Genomic DNA, 25,897 nt, shown 5'->3' on the forward strand with positions numbered 1-25,897 from the left:
AAAGCTGGACTCTGTCATTCCAAATTTCTGTAGCCCTGGAAAAGAAAAAAAATGCCTTGATCTCTACTGCCATCTGGTGACAATCAGAGCAAACTAAAGAAATACAACTAATTTCAACTGATATAGGGTGCATACGGGTGATTTTTTGCTACTACAACAGCACTACTAAAATTGCCCATGATTGCCTGTGATTAATTGCTAGCCATCACCAAAATATGGAGCATTGTGCAATTATCCATTGTACTATTAATTCATTGTTAGTACACGCTACACTCCATTTTTATAAATGTACGATTGCCAGAAATTGATAACAGGGCAATCATGGATTATTATCTCACAAGCAAAAAATGCCCATATGTCCCCAGCTTTAGGAACTATTCACACAAGTGTGTTGAGATAAAGTGTGTAAAGCAAGGCAACAAATGAAATATCACAACAGTCAGATATGAACTGTGCATTGTGGTGTGCCATGTTGAAAGAAAAGGCCATTTTCATGTGTACTGGCAGCCCATTCAAAATAAACGGGCAACTTAATATACAAATTCCACATGTTAAACAAGTATGCACGTATACTTTGTTAATGCGCACATGCCATACATTAAAACTGTAAGTATTGCCGCAACATATTAATGTAAGCAGGCCCTAACCTTTAAAATTTCAGAGGTTTTTGTCACTGAAGGACAACTGTGAATTGATAACTTAGATTCTCCTCTTCAGACGAAAAAAGGATTAACTCACATGCTGGCAAAATGGCAGACTCTGCTGCTAAGCTGTCCATAGACGGTTCAACAGGAATTCCCCTGTCAATGTCTGTGTTAATGGGGGAATCAAGCAAATTTCTTTCCTGCAACTCTGTGTATGGCCTGCCTTATTCACAGAGCTGAGGGGTAGGGAATAAGAGGCCCCTAGTGGCCCTGAAATGTCACATTTGCTTGATCTGGTGTGCTGGTGAGGTTTTGCCCCTTTTTTTCAATCCTTTATGGTTTTGCATTTTTTTTTTAAGTTTTTACAGTTTTTACAGTGGTTCCATTAGTTTGTCAACTTAACATCCCCAATAAGGTTTTAATGCTGTAAAAAAGTGCACTAGATGAAATTGTCTATCAGGAGTAGAAGTAAAACACACACTAATCTGAACTTACCGTGAACAGGTTGGATCTTCGCTTGGACTGTTTGCGCACTGGAGTTGGAGTACTGGCAGTGGGAGGCACATCAATCCTCAGCTCTTTCTGGCTAGTGCTGGGAGTAGATGGAACGGACGAAGAATAGTCACTTAGACTGCCTCCTCCGTTACTGGTCTGTGCAGAGAACATAGAAAAACATGATATTGTTGTGCATGGATCATAAAACATACTGCTATTTAAAATATTTTATATATATAGCTAATGTGCCTCTTTTAGTTGGAGTTACTGTAAAAAAAATAAATAATTATAGCAACCCTAAAAAAATAATGTATAAAAAGCAAGCAAATGATTATAGTATCATATGTATCAACTTGATTGTATAGACAGTAAATATGTAGGTTTAGGCTTGCATATAGTTCATCACTGCTCATTGCTACTGTCCTCATCAAAAAATCAATTGGCAAACAGACCTCAGACACAGAGTCGACTCTTTCTATCAATCACGGTCTGTCAAGCAGACCAAATAAGGGGTAGGCAACAGAGAAAACATACATTAAAGGTAGAAAAAAAAAAAAAACAGTACTGGGGAATGCCCGCAGCTCAAAAAGCCACATGAATAATCTTACGCTCAAAGCTGGTATCAGATGAGGCCTGAACATCCACCAGGTAGAACTCCGAGAATGTGTGAACATAAGACCAGATGACAGCCTTGCAAACCTGGGAAACCATGCCTTGACAGGAGAGGGTGGAAACTGGTCCTTAAGTCCATAAGTCTCACTAATGGTCGATCTGAGCAACCAAGAGATGGTGGAATGATAAGGTAGTATGCCCTTATGGGGACCATCCATAATGACAAAAGGAGTCAGTCTTTCAAAAGAGAGCTCACAGCCCCAACCACATTTAAGGAATGGAGAGAAATTTTCTTATTACGACCTGGACAGAAAAACGGAGCTGTGATATTCTGGTTTAAGGTAGTAAGCAAGTCCTGGGCCTCAACACTTCCTTATTCCGATGCAAAACAATAAAAGATTCCTTGCAGGATAAGGCTGCCAGCTCAGACAATCACGTTTCAGAGGTGATGGCTACAAGGGATACCACATTGTGCTTGACAGTAGAGAAAGGAATGTCTCTAATGAGCTCAAATTGTGGTGTTTGAAGAACCAGATTCATATCCTAAGAAGTTATGGGTATCCTAAGAAGTAATGGGTATCCTAAGAAGTAATGGGGAAGCTACATGCAAGACTCCCTGTATAAACATCTTAACTAAGGAACAGAAGGCCAATAGTTATGACATACTACAGAGCAAAAACCAGAGTTTTGGTGGCACTGAGAGCCAAAGGATGGACCAGACCCAGCTGTAGGAAGGAGAGGTTTTGTCCCACGGAGAATATCCTAGGGTGTAAGCCCCTAGACTAACAAGTGAAGTATGCTTTTCACATCCAATGACAGACCTTGTGAGACGTAGACCTCCTAGCTTTTAACATTGTGGGAATCACAGATACAGAGATGCCCTATCTCTCAGAAACTGGGCTTCAACAGCCATGCCATTAAAGCTTGTGGCCATGAAGCAGGACAGTTCTTGAGGCAGAAAATCTGAACATCTGGAAGAGTCCATCAATCGTCTGTCAAGAGTTTTACAAGGTTGTATCACATTCATCTGGACCAATCCAGAAAATTAAGGATAACAAAAATGCCCTCCATCTCGAACATGGAAAGCAGACGAGGAAGAGGTTTCATGGGCAGAAAAGGCATAGATAAGGGTGTACTGATCTACTCAATCCACCGGAGCATCTGTTGCTGCCACTGGAGGATCCCTGTACCTGATTAAAAACCTGTTTGTTGTCTAACCAGGAGGTTCACAGTCAGCATCCTCCACCTGTGATACAGGTTCTGGAACACCTCAAAGTAAAGGGACAGCTCCCCAGGGTCCAGATACTGCCAGCCGAGGAAGGATTGCTAGACTGGGTGACCCTCCAGCAGGATGGTCCAAAGCTACATGGACAGCCAAGTCGCCCAAAGCTCAGGGCACCGATTGGGAAATGAGATTCCTCTGACAAACAAGTCCCTGCACTGACAGAATGCCCAGAACTCTTCTCCAGCACAGCAGGCTGGTATCCATCTAGTGGATCTTCCAAAAGACAGGAAGGAGGGGTTTCCTTGATTTTAGAGCTGGATTCTTTAGCCCCTAAAACTGGAACAACCTGCTCCTCAGTGCCAAGCTAATCAGTCTGTCCAGGGACTGGACCGACTTATTCCATGACTACAGAATACTGTGGGGTTTGGAGTGAAAGTGAACAACTGGAATTGCCTCAAAGAAGGCTACAATCAGTTTTAGGACTCTTGTGCAAAAGTAGACAGTAGCATGTGTCCTGGATGAAAAAGCATGAGTGTGAAACTGAAGAGTTTAACGTTTTTCCTGAGTAATACTCTGGCCTGTGTTGTGACTAGGACTAAACCCAAAAACTCAAACAATACGGTCTGTTCTAGTACCGATTGCTAAATGCTATCTGAACGCTTACTGTCCAACAGATGCCTGGGCTGACTGCTCCCTCAACAGGAGATTGTTCAAACTATTTCACAATAGGGATGCCTTGAAAGCGCAGCAGGGATAGTACAGGTGTCAAAACTTTGGTGAATACTATGAGTGCAGAAACGAGGTTGAATGGCAGGACCACAAACTGAAAGTGCAGGGGACCCACAACAATGCATAGGAAACACTGATGAATTGAAAGGTGGAAAAATGCAGGTATGCATCCTTGATCATCACAGACTTTTTAAGGATATCCAGAGCCATGTTAGAGAGATTTCTCCTCACTAACAGTCCCAGTGACAATGATTTCACCAAGCAAGAAGTGAGGGAAAATTTACAATACCATAAAAAAAAAAAAAATGAATGCCACTAACACATCACAAGCAGAAAAATCATCATGTCTAAGGAAGCAGTTCCAATAATGAAATTTCATAGTGAGAACATCATTTTACTGGCTTGGCTATCAAGTAGGCAGAGTCAAGGGAAAAGGTAAGTGATCGGTTAGTGATCACTTACTAGCAGTCTGTAACTAGCAGCAGGATTGCTCATCTTACAGGGAGGAAAAATCTTTCTAATGGTGTCATCAGTAAAAACCTGACAAGGATTCTAATTCTTCCCTGCTCTATGCAACACTAAAAGGTTTTTGCTGGACATACTTTAACCTATCCATACTTATGAGACACACAACTCTTCAGCTGGATCAGCTGACCATCTCTTTTCTATGGGTCAGACAAATGCCTATCAATTAACTATAAACCCTGGTTCACATATTCACGTTTGTGCAGGCCGCGTTTTGCGTGGGCACAATAGCCCATTCATTTGAATGGACTCCCATGCCCCGGGACACGCAGGGAAGAAGTCCCTGCACTTCTTTGGAAATCGCAGCCCGCACAGGAACCTCGGTTCCCAGTGTGGTTGCGATTTCCAGTGCGGGCGTGTGCCATTAGATTTAATGGCACCCGCATGCGGGTCCGCATTCTTCTGTGTGGGTGGTGCGGCTGCATGGATTTTTGTGCGGATCTGCAGCGGCACCACCCGCACATATGTGAACCTAGCCTAAGGGAATGTGAAAGCTGTAGATGTGGGACAAAACAAATTTCCGATTGCTCATATTTCCCTGAGAAGCTGTCCCTGGTAGAGTCACCCCTTTTCCATGCAATTAAAAATGACACCCTTCCAGCGGAAATGACACCTGGACAGGTAAGAAAAATAATGTTTGGATCGATCATGTTTCCATGAGATAAGCCATTCCAACAGCCTCTGGTAGATCCCTCACTCCCCCTTAGTATACAGATAAACATGACACTCATCCAAGCATTAAGGTTTAGATTTGTACTTTAAATTATTATTTATGTATATGGGTTTAAAGGAGCATACCTGGCTGATATGCACAGCTGACACCTGTGCCGAGCAAACAGACGTGTGGCTGGGGGAGTTTGGCAGAGACTTACAGGGGCCGATGGAAAGCTGTTGCTTTTTACGAGTTGCCACGATCTTCTGGGCCACTGGAGACAGAAGAGAACGAAAACATTGTGTCAGTTCAAGGTGAAACATATGTAAAATAAATGCAAAAGAAATTAGCAATGGGACGAAAAAATAAAAAGAAGAACACATAGGTTAAATAAAGTGATGAATGAGAGGGTTAATATGCAGTTTCTGTGCAGAGTTATTGTATTTAACCTCCCTAGCGGTCTGATAATGTCCATATTTCTGTGCTCAAAGCGGTACATTTTATTGCATGGAAATATGTATTTTTTTTTATTGTAGGCCTGTAATTTTTAGGAATAACTCACTAAAATCTGTCCAAACACGAGTTTAGTAAACATTCCGGGTATGTTAAAATTTGAAACACGAAATCATAAATAATAATTTAATAAATAATCATAAAAAATAATAATATAATAATAAATTTAATTCAATAATATAATCAAACCAAAAACACTGAAATTTGAAATATAGTGCCAAGTTCGCACATCACTGAGCAAAGTCGAAAAATCGTTTTCTGTCTCTAATGACGAATTTCCCCACGAATCATTATCACTCAATTCTGCAAGTAGTTCTAATTTACTATCGCTGTTCTCTAGCTGCTCTAAAACCGCTTTTGACCTAAATGGACGCTTTTTGGACGCCATGGACATTTCTCAGTTTCAAGGAAACTGAGAAAGAACAGTAAAAATGTAGGCAGGGCACAGGACAAAATGTATGTGAAATGGTTTGATACAGTAATGTTTTACTATGTGATTTTAGTTGTTTTTGGTGAATGTCACTTTTTGTCATTTTCAAATTTCCCACCGTTCTATCCCCGTACGTCCCGACGTCGCAGGGGGCGGAACCCAGAAGACAGACGCTGGCATCCGCCAGAGGACATAACAAGGGACACTGCAGGGTGGACATTGCGGGATGCCGGCATCCGCCAGAGGACATTACAAGGGACACTGCAGGGGGGACATTGCGGGAGCGCAGGACAAGATAAGTGAAGAACAGATCCCGTAACGCAGCATGGTAAGAGTGTAGCTTGGGGTTACTGTTTGTGGTACTGAAACTTTACCCCGAGCTACACTCGGGAATACCTCCAGGGAGGTTAATGTACTGGCAGCCAAGCAAGCAAACATAAGACTACATCACCCGGCGTTGAGCTATGAGGGTGAGATTTGTGGCATACAAACGTTTAGCATGCTGAAGGAAAAATAACCAGTTACACCAAGCCTCACATCTAAAAGGAGTACGTCATATGAAAGGGTTGCCTGTAGCAGCCAAGCCAATATTTCCTTCATTTTCTAATCAGCCAACAAAGAGAACCTGATTGGTTGTCAAAGCCAAGGCACAAGGTTTCAGTACTATTCCCTTTTGTAAACCTATAAAAAGGCCTATTGCAGGGAGGCAATGGTTAATGGCATGCCAAGCAATATCAGATATACAGTGGAAAGCAGATCATGGTTTGGCAGTGTATGTACACATAGCATTAAAGGGACACTAAAATGTCTTTTCAGTAAGTGCACATCCAGATCTGTTACTATGGCACTTTTCTGATGCTAGACTTTGATATGAGTTTCATGTTTTCTTATCTGCTTGCTTTTTCCAAAAAAGATGATTTTTTTCCCCCATATTTAAGTTTTTTTTTATGAAATCCAAAGAAACATTTTTATATACTGTCTGTGTAAATTCTCCCTCTAGTGGTCATTTCTATATGAGGGAACAGGAATAGCATCACTGTTTAATGACTACTGATATAAATTCAGGTCTCTTGTCTTGTCACTAAAATGCAAGGAAAATGGATGTACATTTCCATCCATTTTATCTGTGTTGACTTGCATTGTTTGGTGTGTTCTGTTAACACTGCAATGCTGCGTTGTGTTGAGATGCATACATGTTGCATTTTAATGCAACGCAGGTCTATGCAGCATTGTGGTGCGAACAGGACTTACAAAAAAACAATTGTGTTTTATGTATCTGTATGTTGACCTGCATTTTGCAAGTGCGCTAAAATGCACATTAATGCAAGGCAACGTGCCTAAAATGGATGGAAATGTGCATACAGGCAAACGTCAGTGTGAATTCAGCCTGAGTGGGAGATGCAGAAAGAAGATTACTGTGAACCGCTACTAGGCAGGAAATAGCATATTTATAGTACAAATAAGGTTGCACCCAAGTATATTCCGAATCACATACAGAAAAGGATTCCGATAGCATTTATATGGACTATTACGATTTTTTTTGAGCTGATCACAATAAATTACACACATATAAGTTCAGCCAAAACCTCAAAAAAAAAAAAATCTAACCCTAAACCTACTCCCAGCCCCATTCTGAGCCTATTCTATCTAACCCTGTAAAGAAAAGATCGCTGTACGTTCCTTTTCTGAAGCTGCTCTGGTCCGGTCTTCAGCATTGACTTCTGTGCAGAGTGAGAAAACAGACGGCTGGGAATTGAAGAGATGACATCACCCATAGACTTACTATGGAGCATCTGTTGTCAGCTGCCTCTGCTCTACACAGAAGCCACCGCTGACGGCTCAGTCTGGGACCGGACTGGAGCGGTTGCAGAATAAGAAAGTATAGTGATTAGTGATCGTTTCCTTACAGAGTTAGATAGAATAAGCTTGGAATAGGGCTGGGAGTAGGTAAATCACAACAATCCATATAAATAATATGCAAAGATTTTCTGTGTATGAATCAGTATATACTTGGGTGCAACCTTATTTGGATAGTTTTTGTCTGAACTTCCAATACACACACACATTATACCGCCAAACCCCTCCAAACCATTGGATTCAAGTGTTCCAATCACCTCCATGGCCACAGGGATATGAAATCAAGCAATAAATAGAAATGAGTATACAAGCGCTAGGTAAAATATATAGCGAGCAGCTAGCATAAAGGCAAAACCTCTAAACCTTCTCATAAACCAGTGAATAAATGCAGCGCTTATCATAATTATTAATCAGTGCTTATCATATTATAAATCAAGCACCTAGGCATGCAGACTGCTTCTACAAACATTTGTGAAAGAATGGGTCGCTCTCAGGAGCTCAGTGAATTCAAGCGTGGTACTGTGATAGGCTGCCACCTGTGCAATAAGTCCATCTGTGAAATATTCCACGGTCAACGGTTAGTGGTATTATAACAAAGTGGAAGCAACTGGGAACAAAAGCAATTCAGCCACAATGCAGTAGGCCACGTAAAATGACAGAGCGGGGTCAGCACATGCTGAAGTGTACAATGCACAGAAGTCACCAACTGTCTGCAGAGTCAATAGCTAAAGACCTCCAAACTTTGTGTGGCCTTCAGATTAGCACACAATAATGCTTAGAGAGCTTCATGGAATTGGTTTCCATGGCCGAGCAGCTGCATCCAAGCCTTACATCACCAAGTGCAATGCAAAGCGTCAGATGCAGTGGTGTAAAGCACACCGTCACTGGACTCTAGAGCAGTGGAGACGTGTTCTCTGGAGTGATGAATTACGCTTCTCTGTCTGGCAATCTGATGGACGTGTCTGAGTTTGGTGGTTGCCAAGGGAACGATACTTGTCTGACTGCATTGTGCCAAGTGTAAACTTTGGTGGAGGGGGGATTATGGTGTGGGGTTGTTTTTCAGGGGTTGGGCTTGGTCCCTTAGCTCCAGTGCAGGGAACTCTTTAAGGCGTCAGCATACCAAGACATTTTGGACAATTTAATGCTCCCAACTTTGTGAGAAAAGTTTGGGGATGGACCCTTCATGTTCCAACATGACTGCACACCAGTGCGCAAAGCAAGGTCCATAAAGACATGGATGAGTGAGTTTGGGGTGGAGGAACTTGACTGTCCTGCACAGAGTCCTGACCTCAACCCGATAGAACACCTTTGGGATGAATTAGAACAGAGACTGCGAGCCAGGCCTTCTTGTCCGACATCAGTGCCTGACCTCACAAATGCGCTTCTGGAAGAATGGTCAAACATTCCCATAGACACACTCCTAAACCCTATGGACAGCCTTCCCAGAAGAGTTGAAGCAGTTATAGCTGCAAAGGGTGGGCCAACTCAATATTGAACCCTATGTTATAAGACTGAGATGCCATTAAAGTTCATGTGCGTTCAGGCAGGTGTCCAAATATACTTTTGGCAATATAGTGTGTGTGTGTATATCTATACACACACACACACACACACATACAGAGTGTGGCGCTAAAGATGTCAGCACTACTAAAAACATAACATATTCACACATGCCCTAAAAGTACATTTCCCATAATCTCCCCCAATATCTAACATTCCGCTGACCTGCACACAAATACCAAATTTAAAAATTAATAGGTAATACTTGAACTTGATCTGTAATTTAAAAGAAAAACGGAATAACCCCTCCCCCCCACACACACATACGTATGAGAGTGCGCTATCCTAAACCACTACAGAAGGGTGTGCAGAGACCTCACAATGCAGATCACAGCACTAATACTAAATGATTCCAATACCTAAACAAACTGTAAAACACTATAGTTTTCTTTCAATGCTTTAAAACGAATGCAGTTGTTTCAAGAGAGTGCATTTTTCTCAAGAGCCAATCTAAGCAATTATCTTTTTCAGTTTATATACATGTAATTAAATGAGTAGGTATAAAAATGCATGCTATTAAAGTATCAATATTTCAAAATAATGCATGCTGCAGAGGACTACGAAAAAAAACACCACCATCCGTGGATGCACAAGATCCAGTGAGCAGAACTGTATATAAACATGGATTTTCCAAAACCTGACAAATGCACAGCACCATGGTAAGGCTGAGATGATCACACACCTTAGATGCTGACATTAAACACTTCTAGTTTTGAAAAGCAGCGCCCCCCCCGCCCCCATTGCCCCTTAAGCTCTGCTCGGCCAGAGCAATGAATCCTACATTAGCCATAAAACATCCCCCCCTCCCAAAACCTGACACTCTCTCCTGGCCTCCCTCCCTTTCTCGCAACATTAAAACAAATTTATCTTCATTTATGTCGCAATTACCTCTCCGGGTTGTTAATTTGCTGGAAATGGAGCTATTCTTTAATTGCTCCTATTAATGGGGGGATTTAAATGTGCTTGTAATAAGCTGTTACCTTCAAAACGGGACAAAGTCACCCACAACGTATCAAAAGAGAGCACAATTCTCTCCGGGACTTGGGGTAATCTCAGCAACCCCTCCCAAAAAAAAAAAAAAAAAAGTGGGCTTCATGCCTGTCTGTCCTTGCTAGGCTACATATAATGAGTTTAAGTTATATATTGATCCAAAGCTTTGTAACCTTAATGATAAAGGCTGTGAAATGTGCCAGCAACAATCAATGCAAAAATCTATTACCATTTTTGCAGGAGAATAATTAAAAATAAAAATGTGCAAATATATATATATATATATATATATTTTTTTTTTTCAATAAATACACAGGTATATATACACACAATCTATAATATATATATATATATATATATATATATAAAATGATAATTATTATTATTATACAGGATTTATATAGCGCCAACAGTTTGCTCAGCGCTTTACAATATAACGGGAAACAATACAGCAACAATACAGTTCAATACAAGAGGGTTAGGAGGGCCCTGCTCCTTGGAGCTTACAATCTAGGATATATATATATACATACATATATATACACATACATACAGACACGTGTATATATATCTCCATCTGTACACACATACTCATAACTAATATAATCCACAACACATACAAGTCGACAGACTATGTGCTAGTAGAGGGATGTCTACATGACTTGATCCTAGCTAGCACTCTCATCTAAACTTCCAGTGAAGTGTTAATTTACAATACGATTATATTAAAAAATGTAAGCTGCCTTTTCTCAGAGTGATTCTGCTGCTAAACGTCTGTTTCCAGAGGACAGATCGTGGAAATGAAGCTTCGCTTGCACGAGAGATTTATAGCAGGAGAGAAGAGTCCTCCTACCCCTGATCTGGAGAGCTGATCCTAATGGTCCTACGTTTATGGATTTATAAGTCACTTAATAGCAAATTGTAGCAAAATAGAAGCCGAGTCAGCTGGAGACAGAGTGTCATACAAATATGCAATTAATATACCAACCTCATATTCATGCAGGTTTTTCTTTGAAAATATATATATATATATTATATTCGCCTGAGTGTAAGCATGCAATTGGATTCCCTGCAGCCAGGCAAATCTGCATTCAGCCTAAGGTCTCATGCACACTGGGCTTAAAAAACGCAGATTTTACAGGCGTCGAGTGTTTTATTTTTTCTTTCAGCCAGTAAAAACACCTCCGTGTAAGCCTAAGTGTACACATAGGCATTTACAAGGTTGTTAGAAATTAGGCGTTTACAGGCCGGAGAGCAAAAACGCTGAATGCACCTAAATGCGTGTAAATGTGTCCAAAGTTTAAGCATCAATGCATTCCAATAAATGAATATTCCAGCCAATGGAATCCATTAACGCTCAAATGCTTGACACACCTAAATTTGCTTAAATGCATGTGTAACACGCTGCTTTACCCCGTTATTTAAGCAGTGTTTCTCCTGCCAGGAGTTCTGGCTTTAAAAGGGGCTAAACAGGCGTCCTGTGTGCATGAGGCCTAAACAAGAATTTGTGATTAGTCCGAAAAGAACAGTCTTGCCAAATTCATTCACCTATACAGCTTTTTGCGCACGGTTTATACATTAAAACGTTACTGTACCATTTCTAAACAAAGTAGAAACTTCAGCTGGGCACACACACGGGCCATGTGTAAAGCTGTCCTTCCAACAGAAAGTCAGTCTTTTGTCAGAGGGACAAGCTGGAAAACCAGCATCAGATCAGCGCTCACAACCTATGCCAGTGCTGGTTAGTATGTTCTGGTAGGCAGGTGCAGTCTCTGTCAGAACACAAAGGCACAGCAGGAGAGATCGCTGCACTAATATCATTGAAGTGTTTGTAAAGGCTTAAGGTTTTTCACCTTGAAGCATTCCATGCATGAAGGTAAAAAAACTTTCTGTGTGCAACCCTCCAATAATTACCTGAGACCCATTGTGATCCAGCGATGTGCATGAGAGCCTCGGCTCTTCGGGGTCTCTCCCTCCTCAGTGGCAGAGACCATGTCAATCACAGCCAGTGAGCCAATGAGGATAGAGAGGGGGTGGGGCTGAGCTGCAGCTGTGTGTGTGAATTGACACATAGATCAACAGCTTGGAAGTGAGCCTGCTTATGTGCCCAAAGAGCAAGCAGCTCGACAGGAGGGAGTTGCCAAAAGAGCCGGCGGGGGACCCAAGAAGAGGAGGATCGGGGCTTTTTTATGCAAAAACCATGCACAGTATGACAAGTTTGTTATTTAAAAAGAAAAATGCATGTGGGTTGCAGGAAAGAAAATCGCTCGGTTCCACCATCAACACGGCGTTTGGTGGGTGAATCTCTCCGGTGGAACAATTGTGTTCTCCCAGCAGGGGGAGCCGTCCCTTCTGGTAGAACACAGTGATTACTGCTAGCGGCTATAAAAGCTGCTATCAAAAATCGCATGTAAAATCCGACAGGCTGGTTTTACCCAAGTTGATACATGATTCAAATTTCCCTTTTTTCTGGTCCCGCTAAGATTTGAAACGTCAATGGATGGCTTTAGTTAGTACAGCGAGCTCTCAGGTTTTTTTTTTTTCTTAAATTGTTCAGCCCGCTGGGATGAATGAAAAACAAAATGAATGTGTGTACCAGACATTACACTGCCTAATTACTAGTACTGTATTTTGTTAATTAATTTAGCAGCAACATAGCTTTAGCTAGCTCCACTGCAGAAGAAATTTAGTGCTTCCTATTAAGGTTCACATGAATAGGTGTCTGATGTTTGTATTTTAAAGTGGGGTGAACCAGAGCTAAGGCTTCATTCACACAGCCATAAAAATGCATATACAAGTGTTTATTAAATATGGATCTGAAAACAGCTGCATTGTTTTCAATGAAGGCATTCACACAGGTGTGTAAATATGAGCTGCGTTCAGATTTTTAACACAGTTCAAAATCAGAATCTAAAAACATCCAATTTACGCGCGTGAGCATATAAACAAATGTATATGTGTTTGTAAATGCGTAAAGTCTAAACAAAGTGGGGGGAAAAATAATTTGGTATGCATATAAGTCTTTACATGTTTAACCCCTTCACGCCGAAGTAACAAAAATATGCGGCTTCACAGAACTGGGCTTTTTTCCGCGAGGCCGCATATTTGAGTACCTGTCTCTGCTGGGAGCGCGCCGCACAGCGCGCTCTCAGCACAAAGACCGGGGTGTCACAGAGTCCCAGGTCCCATTATAATGATTGGGACCGGGGACTCTCAATTCCAGGTCACATGATCGCGGTGATAGCCTCTGATTGGCTCTCACAGTGATCAGTCACTGTATAGCCCACCCCCCTTGTTTTTTTTTTTTCTCTCTGAATGGAGGAGAGAGATGCATTGTATCTCTCTACCTCCTTGCATAGAGAAGAAAAAAACGGTTTGTAAAAAATAAACATTAAAAAATAAAAGAAAAAATAAAGAAAAAGTACCTAGATCAAGGTTTGATCTAGTTCAGTGCTAGTGTTTGGGTCAAAGATCAGGATTTTTTTTTCTTAAATTGGTGTCAGTGTGTTTTTGGTAAAAAAAACAAACAAATGCGCACTATTGTTTCTGGCTGTACAGGTACAAACAACAAATAACATACACATATATGGTATCGCTGCAATCGTCAAGAGCTGGAAATTTTATATTGGGTTGTTCTTTGGTGGTAGGTTATGGTAGTAACAAGAAACACACAGCTAAATTTAAAAAAAAAAATTTTTTTTTTACTATTTTGGGCCAGCTTTCCATTGATAATAAAAAAAAATCAGGAGATATCCATTACCATTTACCACCAAATGAAAGCCCACATTGTCCTGAAAAAAACGCGGTATAATTCACCTGGATGTACAAAGTAGTTGTGGTGATATGTACGGTTTTACTAACACGTCAAAGTTGTAAAATTGTGCTTAGGCATTAAGATTTGTTTTACCCTTAGGCGTGAAGGGGTTAAACTATCCTATCTGCAAGCATTTTACTGACCAAGACACAGGACGTTTTCTCCTAGTAAACACATGAGTAATATCAGTAAAAATGTTATGGCTGTGAATGAAGCCTTAAATTGTAAAGTTTCAAACATGACTTCTTACTAATGTAAAACTGATACATACAAATGCGTGTGAAGATGTCATGCATATGTAGCAAGACGCTCATCTATATTAACATTTCTTCAACTGACTGCTGCTCTTTAACCAGGGCATGCTGAGACTTGCTGTTCCTTAGCAGCTCGAAGGGTGTCTGCCGGCTGCTCTATTCCCCATCTTCCCTGTTCTCAGTGAGACACACAGCACGATTCCAAGGTGGAAAGTTTGCTCTGTGGTGTCTCTCCTCTGAAAGCAGACAGGAGTCTTCTCGTCACAACATGGCTGGAATATTTATAGGTTTTGGATTATGCCAGATTCACCATTAACATCTTGTTTTGAAGCTTCATTTTGCAGCTCTCTCACCCTTGCACAGCTCAAAGCTCATCCAGACAGACAAGGAATACTCAGAGGGCACATTAATATACCTCAAAGGTTACAAGACATGGCCTACTGGCTCCTGCCTACTTATTTCATGGGTTATTACCAACCTCAGCAGATCTGTTTCATCAACAGTGGGACAACAGCACCACCACCTGTGCAATAAATGAACTGCAATACAGTTTATAACATCTTCCACAGCATTGAGATCTAATACATTTAAAACGGAATAAATGCTTTGGGCTACTTTCACACTGCTCTGTAATAAAACCGCATTTGCATTTTTGCCACTTTGCATTAAATTTAACGCAACACGTGATGTGTTTTTGAGCAGTTTGCGTTGCTTTTCTAATGCAATTTTCATAGGATTTACAGTAGGACTATGCAGCGACATGCTTGTGATTTTGATGCAACTTTACAAGTCGCTTCACCATAGATGAGAAGCATTCCTATGGCTTAGATGCATAAGGCTCCATCTGCATCTAGGCATTTTGTAACGCAGGCAGAATAGCGAGAATTCTGCCGGCGATCCCAAAACGCTGTTCAAAAATGACAAATAGCACCACGCTTGTTCAGATGCCATTCATTTCCAACGGCACCTAAAATATGGTGTGATTCTGCCGTGATAGTCGTGCAGTTGTGCAAACAACATTGTGTGAAGCTTGTCGCCCTGAAAGAGGCTCCTGCTCCTTTTTGAGAAACAAGCTTCACGCACTGTGGTTTGCTGCAATAGCATCGCGAGTTACTGAACTTTACAACAATCATGTCAAAATCTCACCCATGTTTAGGTGCCACTGAAGGAGAAGGCACCTGAGCAACTGTGGTGAGATTTGTCAGTTTTGCAATGCATTTTGGGATCATGGCCAGAATAGCGGTGATTCTGTCCGTGATACAAATGCCTAGATGTGAATGGAGTCTTAGTGTCTTTTTAACCGTTACCTTTCCTCCCTGGTCATCCTTGCTGCCTAAGTCTGGGTTCACACTGAAGACATTTTGATTCTTTCTTCAGACGATCAATCCTTCCTTTCTTTGATCGAAGGAAGAATCGATCTAAGGAAGGAATGATCAATTGATCCTTCCTTCATCTGACCAATCCTTTCTTTAATCGAAGGAAGGATCAATCTAAGAAGGGAAGGATCAATATAAGGAAGGAAAAATCGACTGATTGAAGGAAGGGTCAATCGAAGGAAAGATCGACCGAAGGAAAGATCGACCAAAGGAAAGATCGACCAAAGGAAAGATCGACCAAAGGAAAGGAAGGATTCACACTGAAGACGTTTTGATCCTTCCATCGGTCAACCAGTCCTTCCTTTCCTCGATCAAAGGAAGAATCGATCTAAGGAAAGGAGGATCAATAGAGCCTTCCTTCATCTGACAATCCTTTCTTTAATCGAAGGAAGGGTCAATCTAAGAAGGGAAGAATCAATGTAAGGAAGAAAGGATCGATCGATCTATCAAAGGAAGGATCAAAGGAAAGATCGACTGAAGGAAGGAGCGATTGATCGATTAAGGGAAGGATTGATCAATTGAAGGAAGAATCGATTAATCAAAGGAAGGATCAAATGACAGACCAAAGAAAGGCTCCAAAATCGCAGCTGTATCAAAATCGGTGAATGAAGGATAACCAGGGAGTGATGGTAAGAGTTATAAAAAAAACCACTCATCCACCAAATGCGACTTCTGTGAGATAACAGATGTCTATGTGGCTAAAATTGCACTGAATTCCACCAAGAACATTTTCCAAAATCACACTGTGCCGAGTCCCACTGATTAGATGGCCACCATTGAATATAATGGGATTTCCCTTGTCATGCGATTCTGTGAACAAGGGCTTGTGCCCACAGGTACATTGTGTTTTTGATGTGTTTTCCATTCATTTCAACGGAGGGATGTGTTTTTGGTGCTTTTTTTGTAAACCAAACATGCACCAAAATGCAGCAAGCAAGACTTTGAAAAACACAACAGACCCACAACTGTGTGAAGAGTTCCATAGGACCTAATGGCCATGTTTTTCTTTTTTAAATACAAAAATGAAAGAAAAACTGATCAGTGTGAAAGCCGACGTATTCTCCCAAATGCAAAGGATTATCATAGAGTAGAGATATGATGTTCATACATAAACCAACAATTTCAGCCAAGCATTATGTTACAGAAAAAAACATCAACCTACTTATAGTATGCACACCATAATATTAAGATGATATTGGATTAAAATTGAAGTTTGGTAACGAATTACCTGAGTGCTCTGCTGCCCTAAACCTGCGGCACGCAGAAAACTGCTGTTTACATAGGCTTGAACTGAAAAAGTAGATGATTGGCTACAAGGATATCCTACAAGGAACATTGAGTAATGTTATAAGTGCCTAAGCAGTTACCTGAAAATACAAAAATTTGACTTGGAGTGTTACTAAACCCAGGACCCTGCATTCACTATATCTGGTCTCCCACAGTACACAGAACAAGAAAATGCAATTATTTTAGTAAATATGAACTGCAAAATGCCTTTTCTCATCAGCAGTTAGAGCACTCTTGTGACTTCTACCAGCTGAGCACTGGTTAAAGCTTGTAGGAGGAGTTTTCATTCTCCCCTGATTGTCCTATGAGGCTGCATGACCCCTGACCCTCTGTCTGGAAAGTGCTGGTTGGCCCTGTGCTGATCACATGCACCCTTTCAAGAAAAAGAAAAAACTCTCTTGCAGTACACACCAATCTGAGCAGGTGCAGAGTGTCCCTGAGGCTGTGTTCAATCATCAGATGAAATGGGGAACGTGAAAGAAGGGGAGGATCAGAGAAGACAGGATCAGACATCCTTTTTACACAAGGTGGAGGATTAACCTCTTAAGTTCCACAGTGAGGATAACAAGCATGATTTACTGCATATACAGATTTTACTGTTGTGGGTTTAGTAACTCTTTAAATTCCTACAAAAGATAACAGTGAAATAAATCCTTGTGCTTTGAGCCACTTAGCTATACAGTATATCTGCAGAGTAAGATCACCTAAGGCACTGCTGTGTGATTTTGGATAATGGTAAGTCATCACGGTTTTCCTGAGGGCTTCCTGGAGAGAACATGTACACAGTGCAGAACAAGGCATGGAAAGTTGGTACTGGGGAAAAGATCAGTTGCAGGGAACCTAAAGGTAATACTGGTGACTAGTCCTTCTGCTTATCCTAAATTTAGAGAGCACTCCCAACACAAATGACTGATGAACTCAAAGATGTTATCACAGATAAGGAACAGAATCCAAATGTCATATTCAAGAGTACACCTGTCTCTTCTCATCCCTATAACCTGCCTAGTAACAATAATCGGAACAAAGTACACAATAGGAGAGTGCATGAAATCAGATTTACAGCAATGTGTTAAAAAACAACAAGAACAAAAAAAAAAAAAAAAAAAACAACTTAGTAGAACTCACAAAACCATGATGGCAACCAAAACTTGCTGTCAGGCTGAATACTCGGGTTAACATCAAAAAGATGAATGTGGTGCTAACTGACGGTATATCACAAGACTTAAAGCGGTATTAAACCCCAAACCAAAAATATAATATATTGCAGCTTTCTAATCCTTAAATGTTTTCTTTTGTTTTTAGCTTTTTCCCTGTTTTCACCTGGTGACCTGGCCAGTAACAAACTTCCTATATTAGAGTGCCCCCACTCAGGATGAAGAAGCACAGGGGACACTTATAGACAGTAGGCATTATAAGTCTGGGAGTAGGGGAGTGTTAGATGTACTAGCAGATTTAGATACACTTACAAATTGAAGCCAAACTCAAGCTCACACTGCAGTTACACAAGCAGCTATAGCAAACTTTTTTTGGGGGGGATAAAGGATTAACATGAATAAATAAAAGCTGATCATTGTAAGCACCCCTGTCAGTTGTAAATGGTTTGTCTCAACACTCCAAACTTCTCAAAAACATTTGCAGCCATCACATCTAAGAATTGGTAAGTTGCAATATAAGAAAATATAGTAAGTTGCTTTTGAATTTAATATCTTTTTAAACTGACATGCAAAACCTCCAACATTTCCCCTTCTAGACTGGTTTTATACAGTGCTGCAGTGCAGTGTTGGAAAACAGTTTCCAGTATAGTCCCAAAGAGCTAAGGGGATTTCTCCTAAGACTACATTCACATATCTGCAGATTGTTTGCTATGCATGATCACAAATGAAATAAAAAAAAAAACCAAGTGAGCCAAAAGCATTCACAATCTGTGGGTTTTCTACCAATATCTATACATACACACATTTATAGATCTAATTTGAACATTCAATCACTTACAAAAATCATCAGCAAACATTGGGCACTGAGAGCAGTGAGGTCAGCTCACAGGATGATATGGTACATCCCAGCCCAACTAGGTAAGTATACACAGAAATGACAGCCAGAAATACTAATCGAAGCTGAATACCTGGCTTCTCTAGTCCTTAAAAGGTAAGTTCACCTTTGGGAACATGTTCCTGCTCCTGAAGTCTCCCCCAGATCTCCCTTCTAATTGGAACTGTGCGCCAAGGATCTTCTCCCTGGACCCACTGTCATAATTTGAAAAGAATGTGGCCATGTGGGGCTCTGCCCACACGGCTGCGTCATTTATTCACAGGTTTCTGTAAATGAATGATCTACAAGTACCAAAAGCCTTTGCGGTTGACAGCACGTTGTCAATGAACTGCGAGGGCGCTAGTTATGTTATTGAGTTTTCCTGTCATTGAGCAATGGCCTGCCTGCATGAGCACATAGACACACCAACAGTCTGCATGAGCCCTGCAGTGCACCCGTGATCTGCTGATCGCAGGTGCAATGCTTTACAGCAGTGGTTCTCAACCTTCCTAATGCCATGACCCTTTAATACAGTTCCTCATGTTGTGGTGACCCCCAACCATAAAATTATTTTCGTTGCTACTTCATAACTGTAATTTTGCTACTACTATGAATCGTAATGTAAAATATCTGATATGCAGGATGTATTTTCATGATTTTACATTTACCCAGTAATTATAATTCATGAAGTGTCGTTTTACCTCCAATACTTCTGCTTTCTACACAGCAGCTGCTCTTTACACGTGTGACTGGTCCACACAGGGGCGGACTGACAACTCACGGGGCCCCCGGGCAATAGGGGATCATGGGGCCCCTGTGTCCTCACCCACACTCAAACCACACCCAAAAAAGCCTATGAAAGGTACCAGGAGCATCTCATGGGGCCCCCTACTGACCCCGGCCCTCGGGCAGTGCCCGAGTTTCCAAATGGTCAGTCCGACCCTGGGTCCACATAATTACATTATGGCACCAACCCTGTCACATACACCTGTATTTGTATGGGCTGTTTGTGATGGGGTTGGCGCGATGATGTCATCACGCCGGGTACTCGTATGTGGGTGTATCTGCATGTGGGCGGACCTGCCTGGAGACGGATAGAGGAGCAGTGTCTCGATTCCTAAGACCATCGGAAATATGTGTTTTCCAATGGTCTTAGGTGACCCCTGTGAAAGGGTCATGCGACCCCCAAAGGGGTCGCGACCCACAGGTTGAGAACCGCTGCTTTACAGGCTCCTTACCTGCAAAAAAGAAGGTCCATTTATTTATTTTTCTTTAGAAAAGTGAACTTACCCTTTAAAAAGCAAAATCCATCCATGAGCAATTTACTAGCAGAGATGAGATTTTGGGAACATCAGAAGGTGGTGAAGTGGCTTGCTTCTCCAAGCCTTTAGTGCACACTAGCCACATATCCAAGGCTTCTTCTGCTATAAAGCATCATTGTGTCCTTCGCTGCCTTGCCCCTTTGACCACTACTGGGAAACAAACATTTGATGCCCTCTTGCACCACTGTGAAGAAACAACTCCAATGCTTGCCCTTCCTTCTTTTGTTATGGAGCAACATCAAGTCCTTTTCCACTACTTTGAAACACGTCCTTCCATGTCCACATTCCTCACCACCTCTTTACATAACTGTTGAGGAACCCTTGCTGCTTCCTTTCACCACTGTTAGGAAATACGTGCCCATCAATGGCTCCTTCCACCACTATTGAGAAAACATGTCATCGCTATTGAGAAATACAGGTATGCAGGGACGGTTGCACAAACCTGGATGTGGTGTGCTTCTGGGTCCATGCATTCTGAATGGAGTCCGTACACCTATTCCATCTGTACACACAAAAGCAGGCTGCCTGCGTGCAGCTCTACACTGGAATGGATCAACAAAGAGCTCTTCGTGCTGTACGAGCCAATGCAGCTGTGTGAATGAGCCCTATGTCGCGCCACCTTTTTACCCAACTATTTATCAATAATCCACACTTATGTACTTCTAGGCAAAGTTACACTCTATACACTGTGCTGTACTTCACAATACACCGACCGCACACTGCTCTACCCTGTACATTGTGCTGTATGTTCTATACCCCCCATTGCTCTCTACCTTGTGCTGTATGTTCTATACCCCCCATTGCTCTCTACCTTGTGCTGTATTGTTCTATACCCCCCATTGCTCTCTACCTTGTGCTGTATGTTCTATATCCCCATTGCTCTCTACCTTGTGCTGTATGTTCTACACCCCCCATTGCTCTCTACCTTGTGCTGTATTGTTCTATACCCCCCATTGCTCTCTACCTTGTGCTGTATGTTCTATACCCCCCATTGCTCTCTACCTTGTGCTGTATATTGTTCTATACCCCCCATTGCTCCCTACCTTGTGCTGTATGTTCTATATCCCCATTGCTCTCTACCTTGTGCATTATGTTCTATATCCCCATTGCTCTCTACCTTGTGCTGTATGTTCTATACCCACCATTGCTCTCTACCTTGTGCTGTATTTTTCTACACCCCCCATTGCTCTCAAACTTGTGCTGTATTGTTCTACACCCCCCATTGCTCTCTACCTTGTGCTGTATATTGTTCTATACCCCCCATTGCTCCCTACCTTGTGCTGTATATTGTTCTATACCCCCCATTGCTCCCTACCTTGTGCTGTATGTTCTATACCCCCCATTGCTCTCTACCTTCTGCTGTATGTTCTATACCCCCCATTGCTCTCTACCTTGTGTTGTATGTTTTATACCCCCCACTGCTCTCTACCTTGTGCTGTATTGTTCTACACCCCCCATTGCTCTCCACCTTGTGCTGTATATTGTTCTATACCCCCCATTGCTCCCTACCTTGTGCTGTATGTTCTATTCCCCCATTGCTCCCTACCATGTGCTGTATGTTCTATTCCCCCATTGCTCCCTACCTTGTGCTGTATGTTCTATACCACCCACTGCTCCCTACCTTTTGCTATATGTTATATACCCCCCCCCCCCCCATTGCTCACTACCTTGTGCTGTATGTTCTATATTCCACACATCTCCACTCTGTACACTGTGCAATTCAATATATACTTCAATCGCTTTGATCCCTACTGTGCAACATTTGCTTTTTACTGAAAGCAGAACTTTCTCCTGCTTCCCTGAATTTCATATGAACCTCCCCATGCCAATATGAAATCGCCAAACACTAATTTTTCAACTTTTTATTGCTTTAATAGTTTTTTCTATTCTTCTTCCTGGTTTCACTGAAGGCAGTGGTGACATAGCCCCAGCCACACAGATGCCAGCTGGGAAGACAATGTCACCCCTGCCTGCAGGGAAATCCTCAACCTAAACCACAAGGTCCCTCAGTACGGTCATACCGCACATGCATGAGATAAAGCACTCACTTCACACATTTGCCATATGAAATTACAGTCATTTGGTGGGGGGTAAAAGGCTTCTCCCAAGATTTTGGGAAAGGTTTTCTCCTCCCTACAGATGCCTGCAGAGTCGCATTGCGCATGTCTGAGATGAAAAGCAGGTTGTGACATGTTTCGTCTTGTGCATGCGCAGTATTACTGACATTTCTACAACTGCAAAGCAGGAACAGGGACTTAGGCAGCACAGATGCAGGTTTGTACAGCAGGAACAGTTAATCATTTTTGTATAGTGAAGTAGCACTATTTCCTATGGGTACCATTCAAATAATTGTGACAATCTGTTTTAGGGGGAAAAAAATGCAAAAAAAAAAAACCTCCCAAAACTTTTTTCCTTTTGTTCCAGGATTAATAAATGTGAAGACTAGCCATAAAGCTTATGTTTTGTTATTCACACTGCAGGGTGAATGAGAGAAACGAATACATTCCTCCATCCACACTAAACAGTATGGACAGGGATATCTCCCTGCTGCCTATTGTATTCCGACAGCCTGCACCTACTACTGTCTGAATAGTGACGGCAACTGACTGGCTGCAGTCACTGTTGGGCTGACAATTTTCCACTCAGCATCTTCAATTTTTCAATTGTTGTGTCTCCGACAGGGTGGCAATCACTCACCCACAGCTCAAATTTTGAGAAATACATATACAGTATGGCAACTCTTTAAGGGCCTTTTTACACCAACACGTTGCACAAACGCACAGAAAAATGCAGTACCACATCAGAGTATTACTGTATGTGTCACAGTGACATTCGTTTACAGAACAGACCGCAGCATTTCATAACGCATGTGCCTCTGGAGCCATGGCTTCCCTTCAGATTTCCAGCCTCTTAATTCTGATTGGTTGCTACGGATTGTGGTGCCTTGCAGTGGGTGTGCTATGCCTCCCAGATTTTTCTTGTGCCCCCTCCCCCCCCCCCAAGCTCTCAGTGAGTGCATCCACTGATCCATGAGACAATCTGTTGCCGACAGCTGATGTAAGGGGGCATTTTGATGGGGAAATCAATGTAAGGCACGCTATGACGGGGGTACTGTGATGGGGGCACCTGATGCAAGTGGGCACTGTGATGGGGACGCCTGATGTAAGGGGGCACTGTGATGGGGACGCCTGATGTAAGGGGGCACTATGATGGGGACGCCTGATGTAAGGGGGCACTATGATGGGGACGCCTGATGTAAGGGGGCACTATGATGGGGACGCCTGATGCAAGGGGGCACTATGATGGGGACGCCTGATGTAAGGGGGCACTATTATGGGGATGCCTGATGTAAGGGGGCACTATGATGGGGATGCCTGATGTAAGGGGGCACTATGATGGGGACGCCTGATGTAAAGGGGCACTATGATGGGGATACCTGATGTAAGGGGGCACTATGATGGGGACGCCTGATGTAACGGGGCACTATGATGAGGACGCCTGATGTAAGGGAGCACTATGGTGGGGACGCCTGATGTAAGGGGGCACTATGATGAGGACGCCTGATGTAAGGGAGCACTATGGTGGGGACGCCTGATGTAAGGGAGCACTATGATGGGGACGCCTAATGTAAGGGGGCACTATGATGGGGACGCCTAATGTAAGGGGGCACTATGATGGGGACACCTGAAGTAAGGTGGTGTTCAGATGGGAACAGATCATATGTAGGGGGACACTCTTATGAGGACAATTGATGTAAGGAGGGGCTTTAAAAGGGACAGTGATGTAAGGGGGCACTCCGATGGGGTCACCTGATGTAAGGGGGAACTTTGATGGGGAAACCTGACAGAAGGAGGCACTTTGATGGAGATGCTGAAATGAGGGGGAACTCTGATGTGGACACAGATATAAGGGAGCACTCTGATGGGAACCTGATGTAAAGGGGGACTTTGATGAGACCTTCTGATGTAAAGGGGGACTTTGATAGGACAGCTGATATTAGGGGGTGCAGGTTTTGTTTAATCATCCTAATCTAATGACAATCTAAAACATCTTAGTGTTTCCCAAGTCATGACACTTTGTGACAGACAGTGATTTACACAGTGCTGACATTATGCCCAATGACTTTTGTCTTTTTTTTACTGCACCCCCAGATTAGATAGGCCCCGATACACTCCCGCTATATCTGTACACATTGAGGGGTAATGTATAATGATTTAGATTATTATTATACAGTATTTATAAAGTGCCAATAGTTCGTTCAGCGCTGTACATTACAAAGGGGGACAGAACATGTGACAGAACAATACCAATACAATGCAAAACATGAGGGGATTGAGGGCCCTGCTCTTTCGAGCTTACAATCTAGGAGATTTAGAATTTCTTTATTATGTTTAGGACTAAAAAAATATATATTTCTTTTAGTGTTGTAAATATGATATACAGCAATGAAAATGTATTATTTACTGATTGCAGTCATCCAATGATGAGCAACTTTTAACAAATCTGCAGAGTGATTTCTTAAAATGCTATGAACTGGTTGGAAAGCTTGTGTATATATTCACATAGCAAAATCATGCTCTTCACATACAGCTTAAAGGGTAACTCTACTTTTGTGGGCAAAAAAAAGCAAACAAAAAAATAATGCAGCATATACAATTGTTACACAAAAAGGACCATCCCCCGCTTGTGTGATTGGCTCATTAATTTCTGAGAAGTCTGCACAAAGATGCAAATCAGATTTTAGGCATCCTCTGCAACAAAAATGTCATTTTTAGTGACATAGTTATCTATAAAGGGATGCAGTTCCTGCAGCTTTCCTCATTAGAACACTGCAAGCGCATCAACTGATTAAAATTAACATTTAAAGATTAGAAAGCTGCAATATATTATATTTTTGGTTTGGGGTTTAATACTGGTTTAAGTCTTGTGATATACCATCAGTTAGCACCAAATTCATCATTTTGATGTCAACCTGAGTATTCAGCCTGACAGCAAGTTTTGGTTGCCATCATGGTTTTGTGACAGGCTCTTTGCCTCTGGTATTTTGTGAGTTCTATGAAGTAGTTTTTTGTTGTTGTTTTTTAACACATTGCTGTAAATCTGATTTCATGCACTCTCCTATTGGGTGCTTTGTTCCGATTATTGTTACTAGGCAGGTTATAGGGATGAGAAGGGACAGGTGGTTCTTGAATATGACATTTGGATTCTGTTCCTTATCTGTGATAACATCTTTGAGTACATCAGTCATTTGTGTTGGGAGTGCTCTCTACATTTAAGACAAGCAGAAGGACTAGTCACCAGTATTACCTTTAGGTTCCCTGCAACTGATCTTTTCCCCAGTACCAACTTTCCATGCCTTGTTCTGCACTGTGTACATGTTCTCTCCAGGAAGCCCTCAGGAAAACCGTGAGCAAAACAGTGATGACTTACCATTATCCAAAATCACACAGCAGTGCCTTAGGTGATCTTACTCTGCAGATATACTGTATAGCTAAGTGGCTCAAAACAGAAGGATTTATTTCACTGTTATCTTTTGGAGGAATTTAAAGAGTTACTAAACCCACAAGAGTAAAATCAGTCTGTA

General features: G+C 41.9%; 1 protein-coding gene across 4 annotated transcripts in view; it reads right to left on the reverse strand.

Annotated features, from left to right (window-relative positions):
• Positions 1–25,897, reverse strand: part of AGAP1 (ArfGAP with GTPase domain, ankyrin repeat and PH domain 1) — a 334,749-nt gene that overhangs the window by 206,481 nt on the left and 102,371 nt on the right. For all 4 annotated transcript variants that reach the window (XM_089671672.1, XM_089671674.1, XM_089671671.1 and 1 more), the window contains 2 exons: positions 5,029–5,156; positions 1,140–1,295 (listed from right to left, as the gene is read on the reverse strand). In XM_089671672.1, the coding sequence (XP_089527798.1) occupies positions 1,140–1,295; positions 5,029–5,156 (284 nt within the window). The remainder of the gene's footprint in view (positions 1–1,139; positions 1,296–5,028; positions 5,157–25,897) is intronic.

This window comes from Staurois parvus, unplaced genomic scaffold (assembly GCF_062004578.1).
Source record: "Staurois parvus isolate SC_StPar_1 unplaced genomic scaffold, SC_StPar_1.0 ptg000113l, whole genome shotgun sequence".
NCBI lineage: Eukaryota > Metazoa > Chordata > Amphibia > Anura > Ranidae > Staurois > Staurois parvus.